Below are 25,654 nucleotides of genomic sequence, written 5' to 3'. Positions count from 1 at the left end.
TAGACAAGCCAAATATCAGAAAATCCTCTTCCGGGAAAAAAAATTGGAAGAAGATATACAAATACGAGTGCAATTTGCATACCTTCTTTGGAACCCCTCCCCCCCCCCCACACACACACACAGTGTAGCTATATCCTCAGAGACATCTGAGTTGGCTTGGTCATTTGCGACCGATGGACAATGGGTGCATTCGAACGCATCTCCTGTATTGTGGCTGCTCCAAGGCCACTGGGCCAACCGTGGCCCAGGTTCATGAGAACGGTCCTACAAGGTCAGGCCAAAGATCCATTTAGCCCAGTATCTTATCTGCTGACAGTGGCCAATACTAGTTGCCCCAGAGGGAGGGAATACAACAGGGAATCATCACGTGATCCCTCTCCTGTCATCCATTTCCAGACAAAGGCTAGGGACACCATTCCTACCCATCCTGGCTAATACTCATCGATGAACCTAACCTCTGTGAATCTGTCTAGCTCTTTTTTGAAGCTTATTAAAGTCCTGGTCTTCACAACATCCTCTGGCAAGGAGTTCCACGGGTTGACTGTGCGCTGCATGAAGAAAAACTTCCTTTTGTTTGTTTTAAACCTGCTGCCTATTAATTTCATTGGGTGTCCCCTAGTTCTTATGTTGGGGGAATAAGTAACTAACTTTCCCTTATTCACTTTTTCCATGCCAGTCATGATATTATAGACCTCTATCCTATTCCCCCTTAGTCTCCTCTTTTCTAAGCTGAAAACTCCAAGTCTTTTTAATCTCTCTTCCTATGGGACCCATTCCAAACCCCTTATCATTTCTGTTGTCCTTTTCGGAACCTTTTCCAATGACACGACCATTTGCAAGAAAGGAATTGTTGAACATTTTCAATATGGCCATGACAAGCTGGAAAGATGGAGCTAGCAACAGACTATAGTGGAGGGCTGCACTGCACCAAATTGGCTGAGAGAGAGGAAAGCAAAGAGAGCGAACACCATTGGTGCGCTGGCTTTCTCCGCTTGCCCTATCCTTTGTGCCTGCATTATCTAGTGCTTGGGAATTAAATGTTTTACCCACTTGGGGCTGCATTTACTTCCTGAATTGTCTTCTGAGAGAGAGAGCTGCCATACAGTAATAACTGGTGGGTAGCGGGGATGAAACCAATGTTAGGGTATGTCTACACTACCCTGCTAGTTCGAACTAGCGGGGTAATGTAGGCATACCGCACTTGCAAATGAAGCCCGGGATTTGAATTTCCCAGGCTTCATTTGCATAAGCCGGGCGCCGCCATTTTTAAATCCCAGCTGGTTCGAACCCCGTGCCGCGCGGCTACACGCGGCACGAACTAGGTAGTTCGGACTAGGCTTGAATGAGGAGTAACGGTAGTTCGAACTAGGAAGCCTAGTCCGAACTACCTAGTTCGTGCCGCGTGTAGCCGCGCGGCACGGGGTTTGAACCAGCCGGGATTTAAAAATGGCGGCGCCCGGCTTATGCAAATGAAGCCCGGGAAATTCAAATCCCGGGCTTCATTTGCAAGTGCGGTATGCCTACATTACCCTCCTAGTTCGAACTAGGAGGGTAGTGTAGACATACCCTTAGAGAGGGTGCATGGCTGAGATAATCATAATGCTGATGGTGCATGTAGAGCCCTGCAAATCTGCAGATATCTGCATTGCAGCGAGTGGCATCTGCACCTTCAGATACAGATGCAGATATCCATGCCTCATTTTCGTGGCTGTGGATACACATTTTGAATCTAGACCCCTGCAATTTTGCAAGGATCTGCTTTATACCCATGAGTATCCGAGGAGGCTCTGCCTGGCTCCTTTCACCCACTACCATGCTCATGCCGAAGCTTTAATTTTCCACCGGGTAGGAAATTAAGATCAGGCATCAGGCTCATGGGTGGGGCTTGCCTCTCTCCCAATCTCAGCTCTCCGAAGAAGAAGCCAAGTGCCTCGGCCCCCTGCAGCAAGCAAGCCCGGAGCAATGTTAGACCCAAGCATGCACCCTGGCTGGAACCAGGGACGTGAGCTTGCACAGGGCCAAGCCGCGAGGGAAGATGGAAATGTTCCTTCCCCCTCTGGTACTTTGAGATGGCACCATCGCTCACAGAGCTGCAGAGTGGGGCGCAGTAGCAAAACGTTGCCAAACCGTTGACGGCCCAGCTGCTACACCAGACTCCGGGCTCATGGTGTTAGAGAGCAACTCTGTCACTGCACCAGCCGCCAGGCTGCAAAAAGGAGAGTTCTGGACAGATTGTTCGCTGACATCACAGTCACAAACAGAATAGAAATGCCGGGGTGGGGGAAGAGCCAGTCTGGAGCCCTAGGGAGCCGTTAGGCTCCAGAGCCAAATGGTAAAACTGATTCTCTTGATTAAGTTATACCTAATCTCATCTCACTGAGATGCAGACCGAGCCATCCATCTGCATACAGCTTGTGCGCATTCCTTCCCCCGCTAGACCTCTGCAGCCATTACGGAGACCTCAGTCTGCGACAGGAGAGACAGCATAGCACTGCAGCTCACCTCTGGAATGACCAGGGATGTGGAACAGACAATAAAAGGCCGCTGCTCTTTCCCATCCGTCAGGCTGTGTGGTCCAGCGATCTAAAGCAGAGCTGCGTTGCACTCAGCACTCCATTGAAATTACCCAAGGGACTGGCTCGGTCTTTTCGATCAGCTGCTGCAAATCTTATCGCATGCCTAGTGCCTGTGAGGATACAAATTGGTATCTGCATCTGCCTTTGCAAAAACGATCGGCGGCTGGCTGCCCCCAATACTCACGGATATAAAGCGCATTCCTGCAAAGCTGCGGGGTTCTACAGGTGGAACCTTTCTAATCCAGCATCCTCGAGGCCTGACTGGAGCCGAACCAGAGGATTTGCTAAGTCCCGGGAGGTCAATATTATCTAGCACAGGGGTGGGCAAAATTTTTTGAAGTGACCCCCGGCCACCCCAGAAGGGGCGGGGCCAAGATGCTTCTGGGCTTCCCCATCCCCGGACTATGATTGGTTTGGGGGTGGGGGAGCCCCTTTGCCCCCCCTTCCCACTAGGCACCCATGCCCCTAGCAGGGTGGGAGAAGGCTTTGCACACTCCCCCGCCCCCAGGCCCTAATTGCCCACCCCTGGTCTAGCAGCATGACCAGCACTTCTTACTGGGCTCTTATAAGGCATTTAGGGGTCAATTAGAGCTAAATAACAGCACAGAACACTGGGAGCCAGGACTGGTGGCTACAAACAAACTTTATGGGACCACGGGAACCTTGGCCACACCCACAATAAGTGGCCACCCAGCTAACTAAAATCATGCCGGAGTACGGATGTCGCAGGACCAGAGGTTCAACCTATAGGTTCCAATTTTATATCCACATCCTCATCCTTATCTGCAAAAATGCGGCATGGATATCTGCATCCATGTCTGTGGATTTGCAGGGCTCTACACATGCCACCAGCATTGTGATTATTCCAGCCATCCACCATCAGTAATAGAGGTATCATCCCTGCTACTCACTGGTTGTTACTATATGGCAGCTGTCTGTCTCAGAAGATAGTGGTTTAAGCGCCAGAGCAGTTCAGGTACTACAGTGTTTTAGCGCATATAACCCGCGGGTTATATAAAGTTTTACAAACCCCGCAACCCCCCCTCCCCGCGGGGTATACATGTCTGCGGGGTATACAAGTTTATTTTTACTTGCCTGGGCATGAATGCGGCTCCCCTCCTGCAGGCCGGCCAGCTCGCCTGCGCTCTCTGTTCCCCCCTCTCCTGGAGGAGGGTGGGTTGCGCCTGGCTGCTCAGAGCCTCGGCGCGAGTGCGGCTCCCCTCCTGCAGACCGGCCAGCAATTAAAAGGTACCTTAAAGTAACGTATATAACCCGTGGGCTATACATGTGCGTGGGTTATCTTAGACTTTTTTTACACATTTAGGAAAAAACGCGGGTTATGCATGGGTGCAGGTTATACACAAGTGCGGGTTATATATGCTAATTTATGGCAAATATCATGCTACAGCTCATAAAGGCAAAAAAGATGCTGAAAAATAAGGCAAAGAGGGAGAATAAAGACAAGAAGAGGCTGAAAAGGGACAGAAAACAGCAAAAAATAGTGAACAAAGAGACCAAGCAAGGAGCTGAGAGAAGCAGAAATTGAAGGGAAAAGGGATTGATATACTGTACCCTGGGCTGACTCAAAATGAGATTGGGCTTCTGAGGGGCTCTGACCCAGAGCACAGCTTCCTCTCCTTAGTAACTAAGGGTATGTCTAGACTACATGGCTCCGTGGACGGAGCCATGTAGATTAGTTTACTAGACAAAGCAAAATGAAGCAGCAATTTAAATATTCGCCGCTTCATTTACATCAAAATGGCCGCCGCGCTGTGCCGATCAGCTCCATTGATGGAGCCATGTTGTCTAGACATACCCTGAGTGGCCGTGCTCACGCAAAATTTCAGGAAGAAAAAGATTGGCAAGCTCAGACCCAGCTTCTGATTGAATCTTTTATTCAGGTCCTTGTGTCAGCCTGGGTACCGTAGCATCCCAGCAGTGCATTAACAGATGCGTCGGGACAGTGTCCCTCTCTCGCCTCATGGATGAACTGTCATGGGTGGGGTTTTTTTTAAATCCACTCTTGCATATGCCCACAGTGCTGTGTGTTATCAAAGGAAAGGTTGAAAAACTGCCAATGGACTAAACGGTGAGTGTTTCACGTACTTTGTGTTGGATAAAACCCCCAGAGGACTTCATACTCGTGCAACTAGACTGGCTCTTTCTTAAGACAGTAATTTACTGAGGTGCAATTTTTTGTTGTTGTTATTAAGGGTTTGAATGATTAACAATTTTGCCTTTAAATAGAGAGAAGGGCCTAAATTAGGGATCTGACCAAGGTTAACCTTTAGGGGATTTTGGATCGATCTGTCTCAAGTTATGGTCTGGAATCCCTGCTAACTTTAGTAACTATGTTAACTACTATATATCTGAGAGACTTTGTGTGTGTCTTTCTGAATGTGAACCTGTTTGTTCAAGATCTCCTCCTAAACAGGAAGAGCGAGGGCCACCAATTGTGGTAAACAGCATCCTCTTCTCTTAACTTAAAGCAAAGTCAGGGTTTGGTTGTGCCAGAACAATGAGAGGTGCTGGGAATGTGACTGTTTCTCATAAAATGAAAAGGGAGGGGTCTGTTAGAAGGGACAGTTATACAGTATAATGGCCACAGGGGGGCAGAAAGGGGCCAGAGTTGGGGACCAGTAGGAGCTGTAACCCCATTGGGGCAGATGGGGGCAGGAGTGGAGAAAGGGACAGTGATCTACTGTATATTGGAGTGAGTTTGTCTGTGTATCTCTCTGTCCCCCAGGTGAGAACATGCACCCGTTCCCCGACTGTGTTCATTGCAGCAACCATGGACAGGCACTTCTAACCTGTCTCTAAGTTGTTTGGGTGATAAAGGGCTGAAGTAACTCTCTGTCCCGCGCAACTAGCATCCTGAACCCCTCATCCCCAACTCTACCCCAGAGCAATGATTCGAATGAAGAAAGATAAAACTCATTTCAGTTAAGGACCTGAGCAATGCTGGGTAAATGCTCTAGTAATGATAATAGTTGTTATCTGTATTACTGTACTATGGAGGAGGCCAGTCACGAGCAAGGGACCTACCGTGCTAGGTGCTGTACAAAACAACCTCTCTTCCTTTTCACACTCAGCTGGAGTCATGTCAGAGGATCAGTGTTTTCCAGACTTCCTGGTCCAATGCTCCTCCCTAGCTACTCTGTCCTACCCTGAACAGTCCATCCATAAAAACAATCCAGGCAGGTGGACTCACCTTCTTGCTGAGACTGCCATTGAGATTAGAAATGAATTCTTGTCTCCTAGACTGAGATTGCTCGCTTATTTCACGTGGACCATGTAACGGTTGGACAGAGGATGGCGATTTTTGGTTACTGCTGACCTAGGGCTGCTCTGAACCATGGATCTTTGCAGCCATTTTCGAATTCAGCCTGGTTTCCAAATGTGATTAGTTTCAAAATGCATGCCAACACAAAAAATAAATCACACCTACCCATAGATCCGATTGGCCACATATTGGACAGTGTTCTGAGATCCTTCTTTAAATAGACTTGCTCTGAAGCAGAATAGCTCCAAATTGCACAGGGCTGCCTAGCCTTCTAGGCATGCTGGTTTAACAAGTTTATATGTTTCCCTATCAAGAGAGAAAAGAAACCAGTATCTTTCCCCCACAGATTTGAATAATACCCATCTGTCTGAGCTAGAATCTTGAGCATCCACCTTCTCTCTTGGGCTGTGTCTACATTGGCACCTCTTTCCGGAAAAGGGATGCTAATGTAGACTTCGGAATTGCAAATTCCGCGGGGGATTTAAATATCCCCCGCGGCATTTGCATTTACATGGCTGCCGCTTTTTTCCGGCTTGGGGATAAACCGGAGAAAAACGCCAGTCTAGACGTGATTCTCCAGAAAATAAGCCCTTTTCCGGAGGATTTCTTATTCCTACTTGAAAGTAGCCGGAAAAAAGCAGCAGCCATGTAAATGCAAATGCCGCGGGGGATATTTAAATCCCCTGCGGATTTGCAATTGCGATGTGTCTCATTAGCATCCCTTTTCCGGAAAGGGGTGCCAATGTAGACACAGCCCTGAGGTAAGCGGTGCCCAGTTGGAGTGCAGTGCTTGTGCCAGTTGCAAGCCTGCCAGTACCCAGCCAGCAGACCCTGCACCTGGCACGGCATGAGCCAGCCACCCGCTGCCACCCAGCCCTCCCCCTCTTCCCAGGACCAGGCTGGTGGCTCCCAGGAGCCTGCCCGGGGCTGCAAGAGGTGAGCGCCCACCTAATCTAGTGCGGAGATCGTGGACATCATCGAGGTTTGTGGGGAGGCCTCCAATGTCCACAATCTCCACACTAGCCAAAGGAACACAGCCGTCTACAGCCGCACGGCTGCCAGCCTGGCCACCAGGGGCCACATGCAAACCCAGGAGCAGGTATGAATGAAAATCAAGTTGGTTCAGTGAGACCCCCCGACCCTGAGCCCTGAGCTTAGAACATAAGAACATAAGAACGGCCATACTGGGTCAGACCAAAGGTCCATCTAGCCCAGTAGCCTGTCTGCCGATAGCGGCCAGCACCAGGTACCCCGGAGGGGATGGACCAAAGACAATGACCAAGCAATTTGTCTCGTGCCATCCATCTCCAGCCTTCCACAAACAGAGGCCAGGGACACCGTTCCTACCCCCCGGCTAACAGCATTCCATAGACCCAACCTCCATGAATTTATCTAACGTCTCTTTAAACTCTGTTCTAGTTCTAGCCTTCACAGCCTCCTCTGGCAAGGAGTTCCACAGGTTGACCATGTGCTGTGTGAAGAAGAACTTTCACTTACTAGTTTTAAACCTGCTTCCCATTCATTTCATTTGGTGTCCTCTAGTCCTTCTATTATGGGAACTAATGAAGAACTTTTCTTTATTCACCCTCTCTACACCACTCATGATTTTATAGACCTCTATCATATCCCCCCTCAGTTTCCTCTTTTCTAAGCTGAAAAGTCCCAGTCTCTTTAGCCTCTCTTCATATGGGCCCTGTTCCAAACCCCTAATCATTGTAGTTGCCCTTTTCTGAACCCTTTTCCAAGGCCAAAATATCTTTTTAGAGGTGAGGAGACACATCTGTACACAGTACTGAAGATATGGCGTACCATAGTTTTATACTTCCCCTCCTCCTTCTTCCCCTGGCTTCCCCCTTCCAGCTCCCTCCTCCCAGGTTTCCACCTCCCCTCTCCCACCCTCTCTCTTCCCCCTCCCACCTCCTTTTCCCAGTCTCCCCAGAGGTTAATTCCCCCCCCCCCAGTTTTGTTAAATAAAGAGAGTTTCTACTTTTGAACAGTTCGAATTAGTGCTGTAGTGTAGACATACCCTAGGAAAGCTGACTCCTCTGCCCTGCAGCCCTTTTTATATATGGGCGTCCTCTGCCCTGATAGGCTGCTTCTTGCAGCCCTTCTCTGATTGGCTGCCTGCTGCACAACCTCTCCAGGGCTCCTTTTAACTCTTTCTCCACCAATATGGGGCAGACACCCCCTTAGGGCTGCCCCTCAGGACTTCAGTACCTGTATATAGATCCAACATGTGAACTTTTGTTCAGGACCAGTTTGTCCAAAATAGGAGGTTTTGTTCAAACGCCAACATTAACTTTTAGATCAACTGAATTCTTATGTGAATTATTTCACTATTGACCAAGGGCTTGATCCAAAGGCCACTGAAGTCAATGAGAAGGTTGCTACTGAACTCTATGTGCTTTGAATCAAGCCCCTAATATACAAGAATCCATGGAGAATTTATCCAGAACATCATGAATGGAACCAAAGGACAATGTATTTCAACCCCTCTCCCATTTCAAGTGTCACTCCTCATGTGTAGGAGAGAGTCCTGGCCATTCAGCCTTGCTCAGTGTTGTCAGATTGGTCTCAGAAATGCAGCCATGGCACAGCACTACTGAGTGCCATTTGGCTGACTTTCAGGCCATATCTCTACTTACATGGAAGTATGAATTAAGATACACAACTCCAGCTACATTAATTGCATAGCAGGAGTTGATGTACCTTAATTCGAACTTCATTGCTGTCTCCAGACTAGGAGATTGATGGAAGCAAACGCTCCCACTGACTTTCCTTACTCCTCCTGATTCAAGGAGTACCAGCATCGCTGGGAGCACGTACAGCATTCGATTTAGCGGGTCTTTACTAGACCCACTAAATTGAACTCCGGAAGGTTGATCACTGCAGCATCAAACTTCTGGGAAGTGAATACGTGGCCTAAGTCTGCAGAAAGAATGGCTCTGTGGGGGGGAAGAAAGCTGCCTTTGTGATAAATGATTAGAGCCTGCCTTTGTTTACCAGGGAGCTGATGAAGTGCAGCTAGAAATAATAATAGGCTTTGTTTAGTTATTTCTGTTCTGCTACTGGCTGAGCGAGCTGCTGTCTTCTGAGCTGTTTGCTGCCTTGCAGATAGCTCATCAGGTACAATTCAGAGCAGTGCTATCCCACCTGGACAATGTGCACTAAAGTCCTGGTGTAGACCAGTTTTTCAAAAGCTGTAATTTGCGCCTTCTCAGTTGGTAATGGCCCAATTTGCCACTGGCCTGGACACGCTTGCTGAATCCGTACATTGTGTGACATGCTGGTGACATTCAGGACCAGTCCTTCCAAAATTGGAGGTTTTGTTCATACGCCAACATTAAGTTTTAGATCAACTGAATTCTGCCTTTGGGAGCGCCAAGGGAGACTTCTAGCTTTCTGGTTGTGTGTGTGTGTTGTTCATGGAGTTCCCTTGGCTCATGTGTTATGGAGCGTGGTAGGGGATTACGTCAGCTGGTTGTCAAATCTCCACCCTAACAATGCATACATTGCCCATTGGGATAGTGGGGCTGTCCACCATGAATATATTAGCATGATAATCAGTGACCGTAGTTTTCAATGATTGAAAAAACCCCAGATTCTCCAATAAAAACATAAAAAACCCATTTTCCCACCGTTAAAATTAAATCTGAAAGCCCCCGTCGCCCCTCCCGCCCCCCGCCTAGAGTCCTGGAGTCTGCAACCTGAGCCCCACCGCCCGCGGCTGAAGTATCGATTTCTCATAATCCTTTGCGTGCACTGGTGGTGCAGGGTTCTACTGGAGAGGGCTTTATTTTTTTCCACAAAATGTAGAACTTAAAGATTCTTTGTAAAAAAGCAAAACGTGTGGTTCTGTGTGGCCAGTGGCTTCCTAGGGCCTGTGAGGGTGAGCCCCAAAGCCAAAGAATGTCTGGGTCAGCTGTGAGATATGGCACCCCCTGAGATGGCGCGCTCAATATTTCCAGCCCACTTTGGCAAACTCAGGTAGTGCTGAGTAGGTCAGATGAGAGCTGAATAGGTGGTGGTGGTGGTGGGGGATCTTACCCAAACGGAGTCACATCAGTACCTTGCTGGTTGCTGTGTTTGGGCTGTGGATGACCCCTACTGGCCTCTGTCTGTAAGCACTGCCCAGAGGGGGGCACATTGAGGGCCCCCATGACAGTGACCGAACCGGTTCTACCGGTTAAGGGAAGAGATGGAACAAAAGAAGTGAGTGTTGGGAGAAGGGTCAGTTGTTGGCTGGAAAACATGAAGGGAACAACCTAAGCGGAGGACTGGAGGTCTAAAGGGGGGTGATGGACCCCCTAACCGCAGGGGTCTGAGGCATCCTGGCCTTGACTCCTGTAACCACATCACGTCTATGCTGTACCGTATCCTGGAGAAGCAATAAATCCTCTCTAATCTATTGGCTGGTGGAGTCTGTTCTTGCTGCTACAGGGGTGCAGGATCGAGGGGAACCGCAACGCGCCATCACAAAGTCCCACAAATTGTTCAAAACTCCCCGGTGACTGACTCTTAAGATCAGCCCCTTCTTAACACCATGAAAGATTAATTTAATCCATTGTTAGGTGGAGGATGACTTATTTGACAGGTAGTATCTGTGTGGGTTTCTTCCTCTGTCATTGCAGGGCGTACACTAGAAAAGCTGATAAGGTTCCAACCAAAATTGCTTTGATGATGGGAGAATATTAATTCATAAGAACATAAGAACGGCCATACTGGGTCAGACCAAAGGTCCATCCAGCCCAGTATCCTGTTTGCTGACAGTGCCAATACCAGATGCCTGAGAGGGGAGTGAACAGAACAGGAATCAAGTGATCCATCCCCCGTCATCCATTTTCAGCCTCTGACAAACAGAGGCTAGGGACACCATTCCTACGCATCCTGGCTAATAGCCATTGATGGACCTAATCTCCACGAATTTATCTATTTCTTTTTTGAACCTTGTTAAAGTCCTGGTCTTCACAACATCCTCTGGCAAGGAGTTCCACAGGTTGACTGTGCGCTGCGTGAAGAAAAACTTCCTTGTGTTTGTTTAAAACTGCTACCTATTAATTTTATTTGATGACCCCTAGTTCATATGTTATGGAAATTAGAGGCTCATTTCACTAGAGTTCAAAACACTATTTTAAAATTTTGTCTTTATTATGATTATTGTTGCTTTTATAACAGTCAAAAATGAAAAAGCCAGAGCCTTTTGGGGCATTTCAACTTTTCTGAGCTATCAGACAGTGTAATTAGTCCCACAGGAATGACCTGAAAGAAGTTTGAAGCAGAAATAAATACCAAAACTCTGTTTTCTTTTTGCTTTTTCTGATACTGGAGGTTCTGCAAGTGACATTCCTCTCCACGGAAATCTGTTTGTTACTACAAATTACTGGAACATGTTCCTGCTTTTAAAACACTTTATTTATGTCATTACACCCCACGGTTACATTTTTTCCTAAATAAAAAGACTTTGTATAACCTCTTTTTCAGCGTTCGGGTGCAGCGTCAGTAATTTAGATGCATGCACAGGTTCCTATTAAACAACCCACTAAATAATGAGGAGTTGATCAGGGAGCAGTTGAGCTTGAAGAGCCAATTATGTCCTATTTGAGGTTGGCAAGGGGCTGCACATCTCCCAGCATTTTCCAATTAATGTTTACAGCCAGAAAAAAAAGCCATGTAAGTTATTTTTCATGCCCCTTGCAAGTGTTCAAAGCCTTCACATTCTATCGATTGATATTGGTGAAAGACACACAGCTGTGGCTTTTTAATGTCCCCTTCACTGGGGCAAAGAAATCTCAGTGGGGTCACCGTGTTAGCCTGTAACTTTAGAAACGCGTGGTCCCGTGGCCCTTTGGAGACCAACTAAAATATAGAGAATCAGGAGCTTTCAAGCGGACAGACGGACGTCCTCATGAATTTGTTGATCTCTTAGACTATCCTGTGAAGAACTCAAAATTCTACTTTTTAGTGCAAGATCAGCGAGTGCAAGAAGCCATTGGCTCCTGATTATGGTGTCATGTGCACCTCCATGTACTTGTCCTGGTCTGGGAGGAGGCCAAGTGGCTTCACTACACTGGAAACAGATGGGTTAACAGTCCAGCATAGTCCTGCTTCAGGGCAGGCCCACCATAGTTCAGGCCAAAGAACAGTCCTACCAGTGACAGCTCTGGCTGACATTGGGTCTGTGGGGATCCTGGCCACAACCTGCTGCCCAGTTCACCTCCATTTCCTCAGCCGGACACGGATCGCCTATCCTGGGCTACTTCCCATTTCCCCCTGTGGGTCTACCTGGTTTGTTCCCTGTTCCTCTGGGTCTGCAGGGAATGAAGACTACGGCAGGGTTTCATCAGCTTAGGATCTGGGGATATCAGTTCTAACAGTCCAGGACAGTCTTCTAGGTCTCCCAGCAGTCCCGGTGGTCCTGGCCAGTGTTGTGGGTCTACCAGTGGTCCTGGCATTCCTGGCCAGTCTTCTGAGTCTGCCAGTAGTCCTGGCGGTATTGAGCAGCCTTCTGGGCTTGCTAGTGGTCCTGGAGGGCCCGGCCAGTTCTCCTCTCCTTCGCGGTGTGGCCGAGCCTCCCCCCTTTGGAGTCTGAACATGGCATCTGGCTTCCTCTGTGACTGAGCTCCTAGCGTTATACTTCTGGCCTCAACCCTCTGTTTCCTGTGGGCGGGGCTGGGTTGCTTTGGCCCTGCCGACCGGGGTGTCTTGGGGAGTTCTTCTCCTTCCAGGCCAAGCTGCCTCACTACACTCCTAATCAAATATCCCCTGATGCAATCCGTCAGTGAGACATCATAAGACAGTCTGAACGAGGCAGGGTCACGTGCTAACGGCATGTGCACAGATACAGATAGATGAGTATAAAAGTAGGACATTCAGCTGTGTAGACTAACACCATCAAGATTCGGAGCCTCCAAGGCAATGATCAATTGGAGAGCTCAGACAGAGACCTCAGAGCCTCTAGAGACAGGCAAATCCAAAGTCCTCATTTCTAGTATTTCCCGAGATTTGTGGATGACTGAGGTTGTGCAGTATTGTACCTATGCTTTGCAAACACTCAAGTATGTTGGGAGATGCATGGCTGAATCCACAATGAAGAATGAATGAAAATACAATGTACTTGACTTCTAGCTTCATATGCTTTGCTGTACACATTCCTCTATCCCCCTCGTCAGCATAGAGTCTGGTAGCTTTCCAATAGGGCCTCAGGGTATGTCTAGAATGCATCCCTCTGTCGGCAGAGGGATGCAGATTAGGCAGGCTGACATTGCAAATGAGGCAGGGATTTAAATATCCGGTGCCTACTTTGCATAAAAATGGCTGCCACGTTTTGCTGACTCATCACTTTGTTGGCAAAAAGCGGCAGACTAGAGGGGGAATCTGTCGAGAAAGAAAGCCTTTTTCGACAGATCCCTTATGCCTCCTGCAAGGAGTTTTATAGGACCTGTCGAAAAAGGCTTTCTTTCTCGACAGATCTCCCTCTAGATTGCCGCTTTTTGCTGGCAAAGTGCTGAGTCGGCAAAACACGGTGGCCATTTTTTATTTAAATGAGGCGCGGGATATTAAAATCCCTGCTTCATTTGCAACGTCGACCTGCCTAAACTGCATCCCTCTGCTCAGAGGAGCTTCACCTTTCACTCAAGGTGTCAGCCACCATCATTGTCTTGGTGCTTTAGGCCCCAATCAGTCCAGGTCAATAGTAACTGGGGGGGGGTACGTCTACATTGCGCAGCTCTTTTGGGATCCCGCAAGTATCCCGAAATAGCTATTCTGCCTCTATTGAAGCAGCCTGTTATTTCGAAATAGATTTTGAAATAACGATGGCTTATTCTGACGTCCCAGTACCCCTCATTCCCCGAGGGTTAAGGGGCATTTCAGAATAGTGAGTTATTTCGAAATTTGGTGCTATGTAGACAGCGCCAAATGATGAAATAAGCTGTTTCAAAATAACTCGAAATAAGCTACGCAAATTGTGTAGTTTATTTCAAGTGAAGGATGCTCTGCAGATGTCCCCTAAGGGTATGTCTACACTACATGGTACCGTCAACGGAGCCACGTAGATGAGCTTTGTAGACATAAAAAAATGAAGCAGTGATTTAAATAATCGCCGCTTCATTTACATCAAAATGGCTGCCGTGCTGTGCCGATCAGCTGTTTGTTGGTACAGCGCGGTAGTCGGGATGCTCAGTGGTCGACATCAAAAGCCTTTGTCGACTGCCCCGTCATGCCTCGTGGGATGAGGTTTACCGGGATAGTCGACAAAGGCTTTTGATGTCGACCGCTGAGTGTCCCGACTAGCGCGCTGAACTGACAAACAGCTGATCGGCACAGCATGGCAGCCATTTTGATGTAAATGAAGCGGCGATTATTTAAATCACTGCTTCATTTTGCTATGTCTACAAAGCTCATCTACATGGCTCCATCGACGGCACCATGTAGACGTACCCTAAGTGACTGATGACTGACTGCCTGTGTGAAATGGGGGGTGGACTCAGCGCCATGGTCAGAGTCCATTTTGTAGCTGAGGTTAAATGATACCTCTATGGGCAGTGAAGTCTTAATGGCTGTCTCCCAGCCCCACGCTACAGCTGACATTCTAGCTTTCTCACTGTCCCCATAGCTAATCAGGGAGGTGCCAATGGCAGCCCCACAGTTATGATTGATTTTCACGTAATGCAGAAGGAGTCCCCCTGTCCTTATAGATGAAAAAGAAAATCCATTTATCCACCTCAAAATTACGGCGCTTGCTCTTTAACAGATCTAAACGTGCTCCAAAATAAAAAGAAAAAAATCACTATGCCTTTCAAAACCAATTTCCATTAGAGCTGCTACTGTCTCAGTTTGCCCCAAATTGTCCCTTTTTAGGGGGAAGCTGTCCTGGGAAATCCTGTAAGTCTTCCCAGGACTTTTAAAGCACCATAAATAGGAAGGTCAGAGGACCACGACAACCCTATTTTTAGATGTGGGAGGGCCATGCCCCCCATTTTTAACCAAAAAAAGCATAAGCACAGAATTCATGATCCCCGCAGATTTTTTCCCCAGCAGAATAATAGATTGTCAGTGAGGTGCTGCAATTACATCTTTTGCCCACTGGTGATTACTGTGGCACTGCAAGAGAGGGCAGATGGCTCACCACCAGGGCACTCAGATGCAGAGAGGGAGGGGTCAGACTCACCTTGCCCTTCTCCCCAATTCTACAAATGTTCCAGCGTCCTTGCTTAAAAGTCCTGGGTTTTGTTCGTTATGTGATCTCTGGCTTCTCCACTCCCAATTGATCACAGCAAATGAACAGCTGAAGGCTTGGTGATTTCTGATTTCCACAACATTTTTTTTTAAAATACAGTGCTGTGAATACTGAGTGCACACGCGCACGCGCACACACACACACACACACACACATACACACACACAGAGCGCTAACAAGAATTAGCAGCACTAATTTCCAAAATTCTCCACATATTCATATTCTTCTCTTTCTAGAAGAGGTTGCCAAGGTTTTTATTTTATTTTTAATTCCTCTGTCAAGTTTTAAATGCCAACAGATGAGAGAGGTTTATTTCCAGAATGTCATCTGCTTTAAAAAGACCTCTGTAGTCATAAACATGATTAGACATTGATGAGTAGAAAATGCAAACATAAAGCCAACATCTGACAATCTGATGTTTGTGTTTGGTAACAAACTGTCCACAGACCACACTTATGCCAAGTTGGGTATTTGTAGGCTATTAAACCACAAGTAAGCAGTATTTTGAGTTATTATCTTTCATAGTAGGTATGCATTGAATAGAGTGTTTGGAGATGTCAAACGAGTCCAAAATTGCTAAAGAAATCAAAAGCTCAGATAGTTACAATTAAACCTGTACAGAACAAGATGCCTCTTATTGAGACAACCTTCTGTCTTGAGAGATTGCTTTCAAAGTATCCCCAAACATGTTAAGTACAATTTACTGCACCCTCGCTAGGAAGCCATCTTTATGAAACAATTGATTTTCCTGGGTCCTTAGCTAGTTGTGACTCACTATTACTTCAGCCCTGAGTACATTTTTACAGAGAAATCATACATTTGAAAAGAGATTGAAAATGGAGCTGTTGAACGCAACACATTATGGCTATGTCTACATTACACTGTTCTTTCAGAAAAAGCTACGCAATTTGCATCACTTTTTCAGCTTCTTTTTTCAGAATAGGCTTTTCCGACATTTGGCCCATCTACACTGGGCCAAATGTCAGAAAAAAACCCTTTTTCGGTACATCCCTTCTTTCTTTCAAGGTTTGCACTTTTCAGAAGTGCTGAAAAAGCACATCTGCTCTTTCAGAAGAGCATATGCGTTCCCTGGACATGGCAGCATTTTTCTGGAATACCTCTGGTATCACAGGAAAACTCAGTAGTGTAGACATATAGCCTATGTGCCTAGGTTAAAACATTTTTAGGTCTGATCTTGCTTTTCCATGAAGTTCATGGAAATTTGGGCATTGTCTTCAGTAATCAATATTTGCGTGCTCAATCCCCAACAAAGCACATTTCTTCACTACTTTCAATACTAATTCCTTAGATGAGGAAAATGGATTTTTGAAAATGTTATTGACTTTGATCTTTTATATTTATACATTTTGCGCTACATTTAGCCAGGGGAGACAATGAAAACAGGTCAATTTCATCCCTAGGCTCTCTCGTCCTAAAACAATGGCATCCTTGGCTTGCAAGCATGGCCGGAATGTATGTCTTCTCCTTTCGATCCGATGTTGTACTGAAACTGAAAAATCTAGAAGTGTGTTCCGCTCTGCTTGGGAGTAGCCATCAGACCTTAAGGAGGGCTGGGAAGGATGCAAGAAGGGAATCGTGGTTTTTTGGGAAGGAATCATAGAATCATAGAATCATAGAATAATAGGACTGGAAGGGACCTCGAGAGGTCATCGAGTCCAGCCCCCCACCCTCAAGGCAGGATCAAGCTCCGTCTACACCATCCCTGAGTTAATTTAAAACGCCTTTTCAAACCTCCCACTACCTCCTGCTGAGGTTTTAGGTATGTCTTGATCGTAGGATGGATCTAAATGGGCAGTCCTGCTGACGCCAGCTGGAATCCAAACACGCACAGGGCTCTGCCTATGTGGATTTTATTGCAGGATCCAGGCCACAATTTATAAATGGCCTTGTGTTGCTTCTGGAAGAAAGGTGCCATGTAAGTGTCCCTGACTGCCAGTGCTAGTCCTGTCACAACCAATGGAACTGGGAATCACGTGGAATTGTGTCTATTAATCTTTTCTTTGTTTTAGATTCACCAAGATGAAGACAGCCACCAACATTTACATCTTTAATCTTGCCCTGGCCGATACCCTGTGCTTGATTACCTTGCCCTTCCAGGGTACGGACACGTTCCTTGGGTTCTGGCCCTTTGGAAACGCCCTCTGCAAGATCGCCATCTCCATCGACTACTACAACATGTTCACCAGCACTTTCACCCTGACGATGATGAGCGTGGATCGCTACATTGCCATCTGCCACCCCATCAAAGCGCTGGATATCCGCACCCCGCACAAGGCCAAAGTGGTCAACATCTGCATTTGGGCCTTGGCTTCAGTCTTTGGAATCCCAGCTATGGTGATGGGCTCAGCTGAGAATGAAAATAATGGTCAGTAAAAATGAATTACCAGGGGATAGTCTCCAAAGCAGATTCTGCATCCATGCAATATGTGTACAGGGTTCCAATGCCACTAGCCCATTAAGTCTGCTGTTGTGACATTCCTTCCATCATGGGCTTGCAAGCAGGTTTTGAACCATAACCTTCATCTCCACAATATAGATTTTTGTTAATTGAGATAAAGCAGTAGGTCCATTGGCTGGTTGCTATAGTAGGCTTTTATCCTCTGGTGATGTGAACGCTGCACGTGGATAGAGAAAATCATCCTTTCTTACCCCAGTTTGCAATCTGAAGCATGAGATTTGATTACCCCAATGTCTATTAATCAGTTCATATGCATGTGTTATCCTCATGCGTGCAAGAGTCCCTCATACAATTTTACAGTGAGAGTCCTTTTAAAAAAAGTGTTAATTATGTATGGATACGCTATGGTCACATTAATTCACTGGCAACTCAGCTGTTGGATCCTGAAAAATCAAAAAATGTAACCACCATCTCTAAGTAATCACTACTGATAGAGACTCCAGCCATGCATACACTACTCGCTAAATTGGCACTGCTGCGATTGATGCACTGGTGTCGATTAAGTGGGTCTGGTGAATACCCACTAAGTTGATGGAAGAGCACGCTCCCATCAAAGTTTGTAATCCATCTCCTGTGAGAAGGAGAAGCTATGTTGACGGAAGTGTGTGAACGCTGCTGTAAATTGACCTAAATTATGTTAATTTCAGTTATGTAACTTGTGTAACGGAACTAGTGCAACTTAGATCGACTTACAGCATCAGTGTAGATCAGGCCTCAGAAATGTAGCACCTTTAGCTCTGTCTTCCTGGCCAATTTCTTTAGAATCTTTCCTTTTTTGGAAATTCTGAAAATCCTGCTGGTTCCTCCCATCTTAACCCCTCTTTCTCTGCAAGGTGTTCTATCCCAGCCCCTAATTTTCTATTTGAAGAGGGCTGTGGGATCCAGGATCCCTTCAAAGCCCATTGATTTTGCTGGTCAGTATTCACAAAAGCACTCAACCTTTGAAAAATCTTAGCAACCAGCAGTGGTCATGTCCACATTGTTGAAGCCATAACAATTCCTGAGCCAGGGAAGTTAATCCTGATCTTGGCACCCAGAACAGGGTTTTTTTTTTCTATAAACAGAGAAATAAAACCATTAATCTGGCCCTTGCCTAGTTCCGTTTCAAGTAGTCTGATAACAACGACAAGAGCATGATCTTCTCAAATTTGCCTACAAGCCTCAAGGGACCAATGAGATTTTCTGACTGCTCGCCAAGCTCAACATGAGACCGAATACACTGAGTGGCCATGGTTTTAACTTTCACTTAATACCACGCTTAGCATGCAACACAATGTATCAGCACAATTTTTGGAATTAAGACGACGACTGTGCCATTAAGTGCCATGAATCATATTTCATGACCTTCTGGTGGATGAAGTCGGACCTATGACCTTGAATGGTCCCTTTAGAATGTGTGTCCATGGCTTATGCTCAGCTATCGAGTCAATCTCTTATCTGTCTGTGACACCGTAAGAACCTTTCCCAGACCTGAAGAAGAGTTCTGTCTAGCTCAAAAGCTTGTCCCTAACACCAATGCAACTTGGGCCAATAAAACATATTATCTCCACCTCTGTTTTCCCTCCCATCTTTTGTCTGCTTAGATTGTAAACTCATAGGGGCAGAGCTGACTCCTACTCTGTGTTTTGTACAGTGCCGAGCACAATGAGTCTCTGAGTTCTGTTGAGCACTGACGAAATAAAGGAAATAAGCCGCAAGAGTGATTGCAAGCGAATTATCAGATGTGCAGATGGTTCTCAATACACTTTGTTATTTCTTTTCTTTGCAGAGATTGATTGCCTAATTAAGCTGCCTACACCTGTGGATTACTGGGATCCAGTCTTTGGCGTTTGTGTCTTTCTCTTCTCCTTCATGATCCCTGTGTTGATCATCACCATTTGCTACAGCCTCATGATCCGGCGTCTTAAGAATGTCCGCGTCCTGTCGGGCTCCAAGGAGAAGGATCGGAACCTGCGCCGTATCACTCGAATGGTCTTGGTGGTGGTTGCTGTCTTCATTATTTGCTGGACCCCCATTCAGATTTTCGTGTTAGTCCAGTGCCTGGGCGCCAAGGCTGAGAGCGAGCTCGAGTTAGCCATCTCCTGCTTCTGCACTGCCCTGGGCTATGCCAACAGCAGCTTGAACCCTGTCCTCTATGCCTTCTTGGATGAGAACTTCAAGACATGCTTCAGAAAGTTCTGCTTCCCCACTGCCTTCAGAACGGAGCTCCAGATGTCCAACCGGATGTGCAGCATCGCAAAGGATGTGGTTTATGCCTGCAAGAACTCAGAGGGGACTAACAATCCTGCATGACTAGGCATGGAACTGCCCATGGTGCCTGTCAGCCAGCAAAGCCCAACGACCCCCACCTCGGAGCTAACTCAGATCACAGCTGTGTAACAGGAGCTTTCTGACCCAGCATTGGAGACTGGACTCCTCGGAGGCCATCTGGGGTCTGGGCAAATTAAAGAACTGCAAGAGCATGCAGATAAGTGAGCCATTTGACATCTTTCTAATTGCACCATTCTCCCAGTTAAGTACTATATTTCAACTTAACCCCCCCTGAAGTCTTATGAGCCACTAATGTCATGCACTTTGCATACGGTTCTAAAGAATTCAGGCATTCAAGAGTCAAACTCAGACTTCGCTCTTGAGGGTTCTTTTGCCGTCGAGGCTGGAAAGCAGACAGAATGCTAAACAACTTTCCTTGCCTGAGTTATTTCAGTGGATCATCAAATACTATGGGTTGCCGTGTGCTGGGGTATGAATTTTATTCCAGCCACGTCTCTCTGAAATGAGGCTTCGCTGATGCCAAGGGGAGGAAGAGCAGTGAAACAAAACAAAGATCATTTCCAGAATTACTTATGATGGGTTGTTTGTGCGTGTGGGGGTGGGGAGAGTTTAGACACGCCAACCAGAGAAGAAAGAAGATTAGACAGCGACACTACATGGCTGGATAGCTCAACTCGCAGCCACTCCAGGGGAAGTGGGCAGCTAGCACTGAAGGAACGCACAAAATCAAATCCTACCCTGCAGAGGTGCAGGGCAGGGCATATTGAGGGGTGTGACAGGACTAAAAAATGACAACCAGCTCAGAAGGGGTGGAAGGTGAGACAAATCAAACCAATGTCAATTCAGAGGAAAGAGCTGCGATTGCTTTTTCTATATTTTCATTGTAACAATGGATTGCACTTTGTGTGTGGGTGTTTGTGTAGGTGTGTCTATGCTCTCATATCAATATAAATATAGAATTAATATTTCAACTTGCCAGACATTTCCCAGAGACAGTTCCCGATGGAGTCGAGATGAAAGGTGACATCGATGGAGCGGCTTCAGATGAGAAGACGTTTCAAGTTATTTATTGTGATGGCTGTCCTGAAGAAAGCCCTGCTATTTTGACAGCAAGACAGCTGAAAATGCACCAGGTTCTTCTGTTCTCCTCCCTCCTGCTCTCTGTAGTATGGACAAACAGTTCTATAAGCCGACTGGCTGAATGGGGTGGCAGACTGAATTCTGGAAGATGGAGCCTTCTGGGCATACTCCTCCAATCAGTTCATGGGTCCCACTGTCCAGTTGTGCATTGATTTTGTATCACAACAGACAGGTGACCTAAGAACATAAGAACGGCCATACTGGGTCAGACCAAAGGTCCATCTAGCCCAGTAGCCTGTCTCCCGACAGTGGCCAGCACCAAGTGCCCTGGAGGGGGTGGACCGAAGATATTGATCAAGCGATTTGCCTCGTGCCATCCATCTCCAGCCTCAAACAGAGGCTAGGGACCTCAAGTGAAATCATCTGCCCTGTTGCGTCATTCAAAAATTAATAAATAAATTAATTCTATATTTATGAGGAATAAACCACTCGGCTCTCCCTCCACGGTGCCTGTGAAAGTGGAACCTTTTCCTTCTGTAGCACTAGAGATCAGGAGACTCTTGGGAGGAGCAGGGAGAAGGCCAAAAGCTTCCTGACTGGCTGAAAGCAATGGGGCTTTTTTAAAAAGTTTGAGATGGGCGGTGGTAGGCTCCAAAGGAAAGAGGCAGCAATTCTTGCACTTCATCCCGATTGTACAGATTTCCGTGTGCTCTGTTCTGCAAAATGATGTATTTTTAATGTGTTGATATGCTGACATTTTGATGCTGCGCTGTTCTTTATATATGCTGGATGAGAACAGTGTTATCTTTCTATGTAAAATGTTTCTCTCTTGGCAAGGCTTGGAGTACAATTAAAATTCCTAAGTCACGCACCTAGGAACCAGACCAGTTGTAAACTATGTGAAATTGTGCATGGGCTAGGATCCAGAAGGAATCTCTAGCGTTTGTCATGGGATGTAAAGGGACTCAGTAGAAAACTTGAAATTATTATTTTCTGTTAAGAATTGAGGGGGGGAAAACGACAGGCCCAGAAAGTATTTTGCAATGCTACTCCCCAAACAATTGCACTAGCAATGAGGGTTGATATGATTACCCAGGATAAAATATGAAGCATGCAGAGGAGTAACACATTAAAACAACATATCTTAAAGCCATTGCTGGCAATTTACATTCATACCTTTGGAAGATAAAAGTAAGTTTTCTTTTGTGTTGTCTTTTTAATGCATGTAATAACAATACTACTATTCATTGAGGAATCTTGACTTTACATAACCATTGGCCATCGCCTCCATTGACATGGTCACGACATGTACACAACGTGTAAAGAGATTGAAATGGATGCACAATCAGAAGTGTTATGCAAGGACCTAGCCAAAGGAGATTTTTGACAGCAGAGGGTTCAGTTAGTGCCTGATAAAAGGGTCCCAATGAACTCCTTTTATAGTTCTTGGTGGGATTATTAATTATTTTTATGGAGCTTTTTAAAGAACAACTCTGTGGTTCCTTCGATCATTTAAGATGACACACACAGATGTATGTATTTATGTTAAAAGTTAGGTGGCTTTTTTAAATAGAAATGCATTTGTTATCTTAGCCGATGCGCAACAATCCTACGGAAACAACGTACTCAGTAAGTGTCTGCCTACTTAGCTTTTGGATGATTTGTGGCCTTTGCTGTGAGTGTGTTATGCGTTCTGATTGATGCTTGATGGAATTTACTCAAAGAAGAGCAACTCTGATGACTATAGAAGCTTTATGGTACGGTGCCTCTGGAAAGAAAGGACTGGCTGAAATGCAAGCTTGTTAGTTGTCTTCTGAAATGGTTGTGCTGGTATAATTGAGCTTATGACTATTGCAATATAAATGGCATTTTCCTATGTGGTTACTCGTGCTTTAATAAAGGAAAATAAACTCCTGCACTTGGAACGATGTAGAATGTGATGGCTTAATTCTGCGACCTGCCTGGTTGATGCCACAGTGAAACGACTGAACTATTTGCACTTTAACACATCAGTTTATTTATAGGATAGTAGCCATGTGTGAGTCAATCCCAGTCAGTAATATTAATGCCCATGGAAGTCAATGGGAGTTTTTTGATGCTGTCTTCACTTGACGCAAGGCAACCTAGATACAGCTAAAATAGAAATGATCAAAAATAGGCAGCAAAATGAGAATAGTCCAACTGCATTTGTTCCTTAAATTCATCAGGAAGAGACTGATCCAAAACCTGTTGAAGCCAACGGAAAGGATCTCATGAACCGGGATCTAGCCCATAGTGGGCAATTAGGGAAAGGATCCGCCACTGCTGATCAGTCGATGGCCACGTTTTACGCCAAATAATCGCAGCTACTAAAATTTAGCCAACTTCTTCTGGCTCTTGTGCTGTTAAAAGTAGCCCTATTGTCACTGTCCTAGCTGCAGGAGGGAAGGTTAATATTTTGGAGGTGGGAAAGAAGGATCATTTGGTAGGACATGAAATAGAGCGCAGTGTCTGGTCTCAGCAATATGATCAATATTCTTCTCAAGCCAAGGAAATGCTATGATTGGGAGGGGGGGGGGGGGGGTTTCCCTACAAGCAGAATGAAAGTCAGTGTGTAAGCCTGTATTCCTCTCCTACAATGTGTTTAATTTTAAGCACTCAGAGGGTATGTCTACACTACAAAGTTAATTCGAACTAACAGACGTTAGTTCAAATTAACTTTGATAGGTGCTACACATACAAACCAACTTAATTCGAACTAGCGGAGCACTTAATTCGAACTAGGTAAACCTCATTCTACGAGGACTAACGCCTAGTTTGAATTAAGTAGTTCGAATTAAGGGCTGTGTAGCCACTTAATTCGAACTAGTGGGAGGCTAGCCCTCCCCACCTTGCCCTGGTGGCCACTCTGGGCACCACCAGAGAAACTCATCTACCCCACTCCCAGCCCCAGAGCCCTTAAAGGGACACAGTCTGGCTACGGTGCCCGTGCCAGGTGCAAGCCTGCCAGCACCCAGCCAGCAGACCCTGCACCTGGCACGGCACGAGCCAGCCACCCGCTGCCACCCAGCCCTCCGCCTCTTCGCGGGACCAGGCTGGCGGCTCCCAAGAGCCTGCCCAGGGCTGCAAGAGGCGGGCGCCTGCCTGGTCTAGTGTGGACATCATGGACCTCATCCACGACCTCCGCACTAGGCACAGGAAAGTGGCCATCTAGGGCAGGATAGCTGCCAGCCTGGCCACCCAGGAGCAGGTGTGCATGAAAATCAAGGTGGTCCAGTGAGACCCCCGACCCTGAGCCCTGAGCTTAGAACATAAAAACATAAGAACGGCCATACTGGGTCAGACCAAAGGTCCATCTAGCCCAGGAGCCTGTCTGCCGACAGCGGCCCACACTAGGTACCCTGGAGGGGATGGACCGAAGGCAATGACCAAGCCATTTGTCTCGTGCCATCCATCTCCAGCCTTCCACAAACAGAGGCCAGGGACACCATTTCTACCTCCTGGCTAATAGCACTCCATGGACCCAACCTCCATGACTTTATCTAACTTCTTTAAACTCTGTTCTAGTTCTAGCCTTCACAGCCTCCTGCAGCAAGGAGTTCCACAGGCTGACTATTTGCTTTGTGAAGAAGAACTTTCTGTTATTAGTTTGAAGCCTGCTACCCATTCATTTCATTTGGTGTCCTCTAGTTCTTCTATTATGGGAGCTAATGAAGAACTTTTCTTTATGCACCCTCTCCACACCACTCATGAATTTATAGACCTCTATCATTTCCCCCCCAGTCTCATCTTTTCTAAGGTCCCGTTAATCACAGCCCTCGGCTAGCCTGAGACAGCAGCTCCACACTCTAAGTCCTAACCTGATGCCCTGCCGGCACTGCTTCTGGCCATCCTTAACCTCGTTTCAGGGTCCACTCAATGTGGACATGCTAGTTTGAATTAGCAAAATGCTAATTCGAACTAGCTTTTAGGTCTAGATGCACTAGTTCGAATTAGCTTAGTTCGAATTAACTAATTCGAATTAAGTTAGTTCGAATTAGTGCTGTAGTGTAGACATACCCAGAGAGCTGATCTCTTGGCATTTCCATACAACCAACTACTTTCCCCAGATAAAGATTACAGTGATTCTAAAGGGCTCCCAGCTGCTGCTGTTGCTACCACGGCAACAGCTAGAGCCCGGGCCTTTTAGAATGGCTGCCGGAGTGCACATGGCACACTGCAGAGCCCCGCACCGCACGCTCTATTCGGCTCTGAGGGCTGGCGAAGGAGGGGGGGGGGGATTGCATCCTCTGGGTAGTGCTGGGGTCTGGCTGCCTCAGCCCCGCCCCTTTCACCCGATGCCCTGCCCCTTCCGGGCACCGGAACCACCCTCCACATAGCCCAGAGGTCTCCAATCCTGTCAGCTCCCTTGCTCATGGCCCTCCCTTTAGGTCAGGATCCAGGCACAGTTCAATGATATTCCGAGGGGGACCCTCCGTTGCCTCCCCGGTAGTCACTGCTGTGTGAATAATACAATATTTTCCCCTGCAGAGTTCTCATCCTGCCACCTCGGACCAGCACTAGACCAACCATTGAAAAACTAGAAACAAGGTGGACATTTTTAACTGAGAGGGTAATTAAGCCTTGGGGACACAGTAGGTTCTCCCGCTCTTCCTGGCTTTAAGTTTGTAAATCCGTAATCTACTTTGCTCTGCCTGTTCTCACTTATTACCACTTAAATCCTACTGCCTGTACTTAATAAAATCACT

At 46.6% G+C, this 25,654-nt stretch overlaps 1 protein-coding gene across 1 annotated transcript in view; it reads left to right on the top strand.

Annotated features, from left to right (window-relative positions):
- OPRL1 (opioid related nociceptin receptor 1) overlaps positions 1-22,845 on the top strand; it is a 34,547-nt gene extending 11,702 nt beyond the window's left edge. The window contains exons 3-4 of the mRNA XM_075901017.2: positions 17,128-17,483; positions 19,345-22,845. Of these exons, the coding sequence (XP_075757132.1) occupies positions 17,128-17,483; positions 19,345-19,868 (880 nt within the window). The 3' untranslated portion in view covers positions 19,869-22,845. The remainder of the gene's footprint in view (positions 1-17,127; positions 17,484-19,344) is intronic.
- The last annotated feature ends 2,809 nt before the right edge of the window (positions 22,846-25,654 follow it).

Source organism: Pelodiscus sinensis, chromosome 17 (assembly GCF_052426305.1).
Source record: "Pelodiscus sinensis isolate ZL-2025 chromosome 17, ASM5242630v1, whole genome shotgun sequence".
NCBI classification, from domain to species: Eukaryota; Metazoa; Chordata; order Testudines; family Trionychidae; genus Pelodiscus; species Pelodiscus sinensis.
The sequence above is the reverse complement of the archived record's forward strand: the minus strand, read 5'-3'. Positions and strand labels throughout refer to the sequence as shown.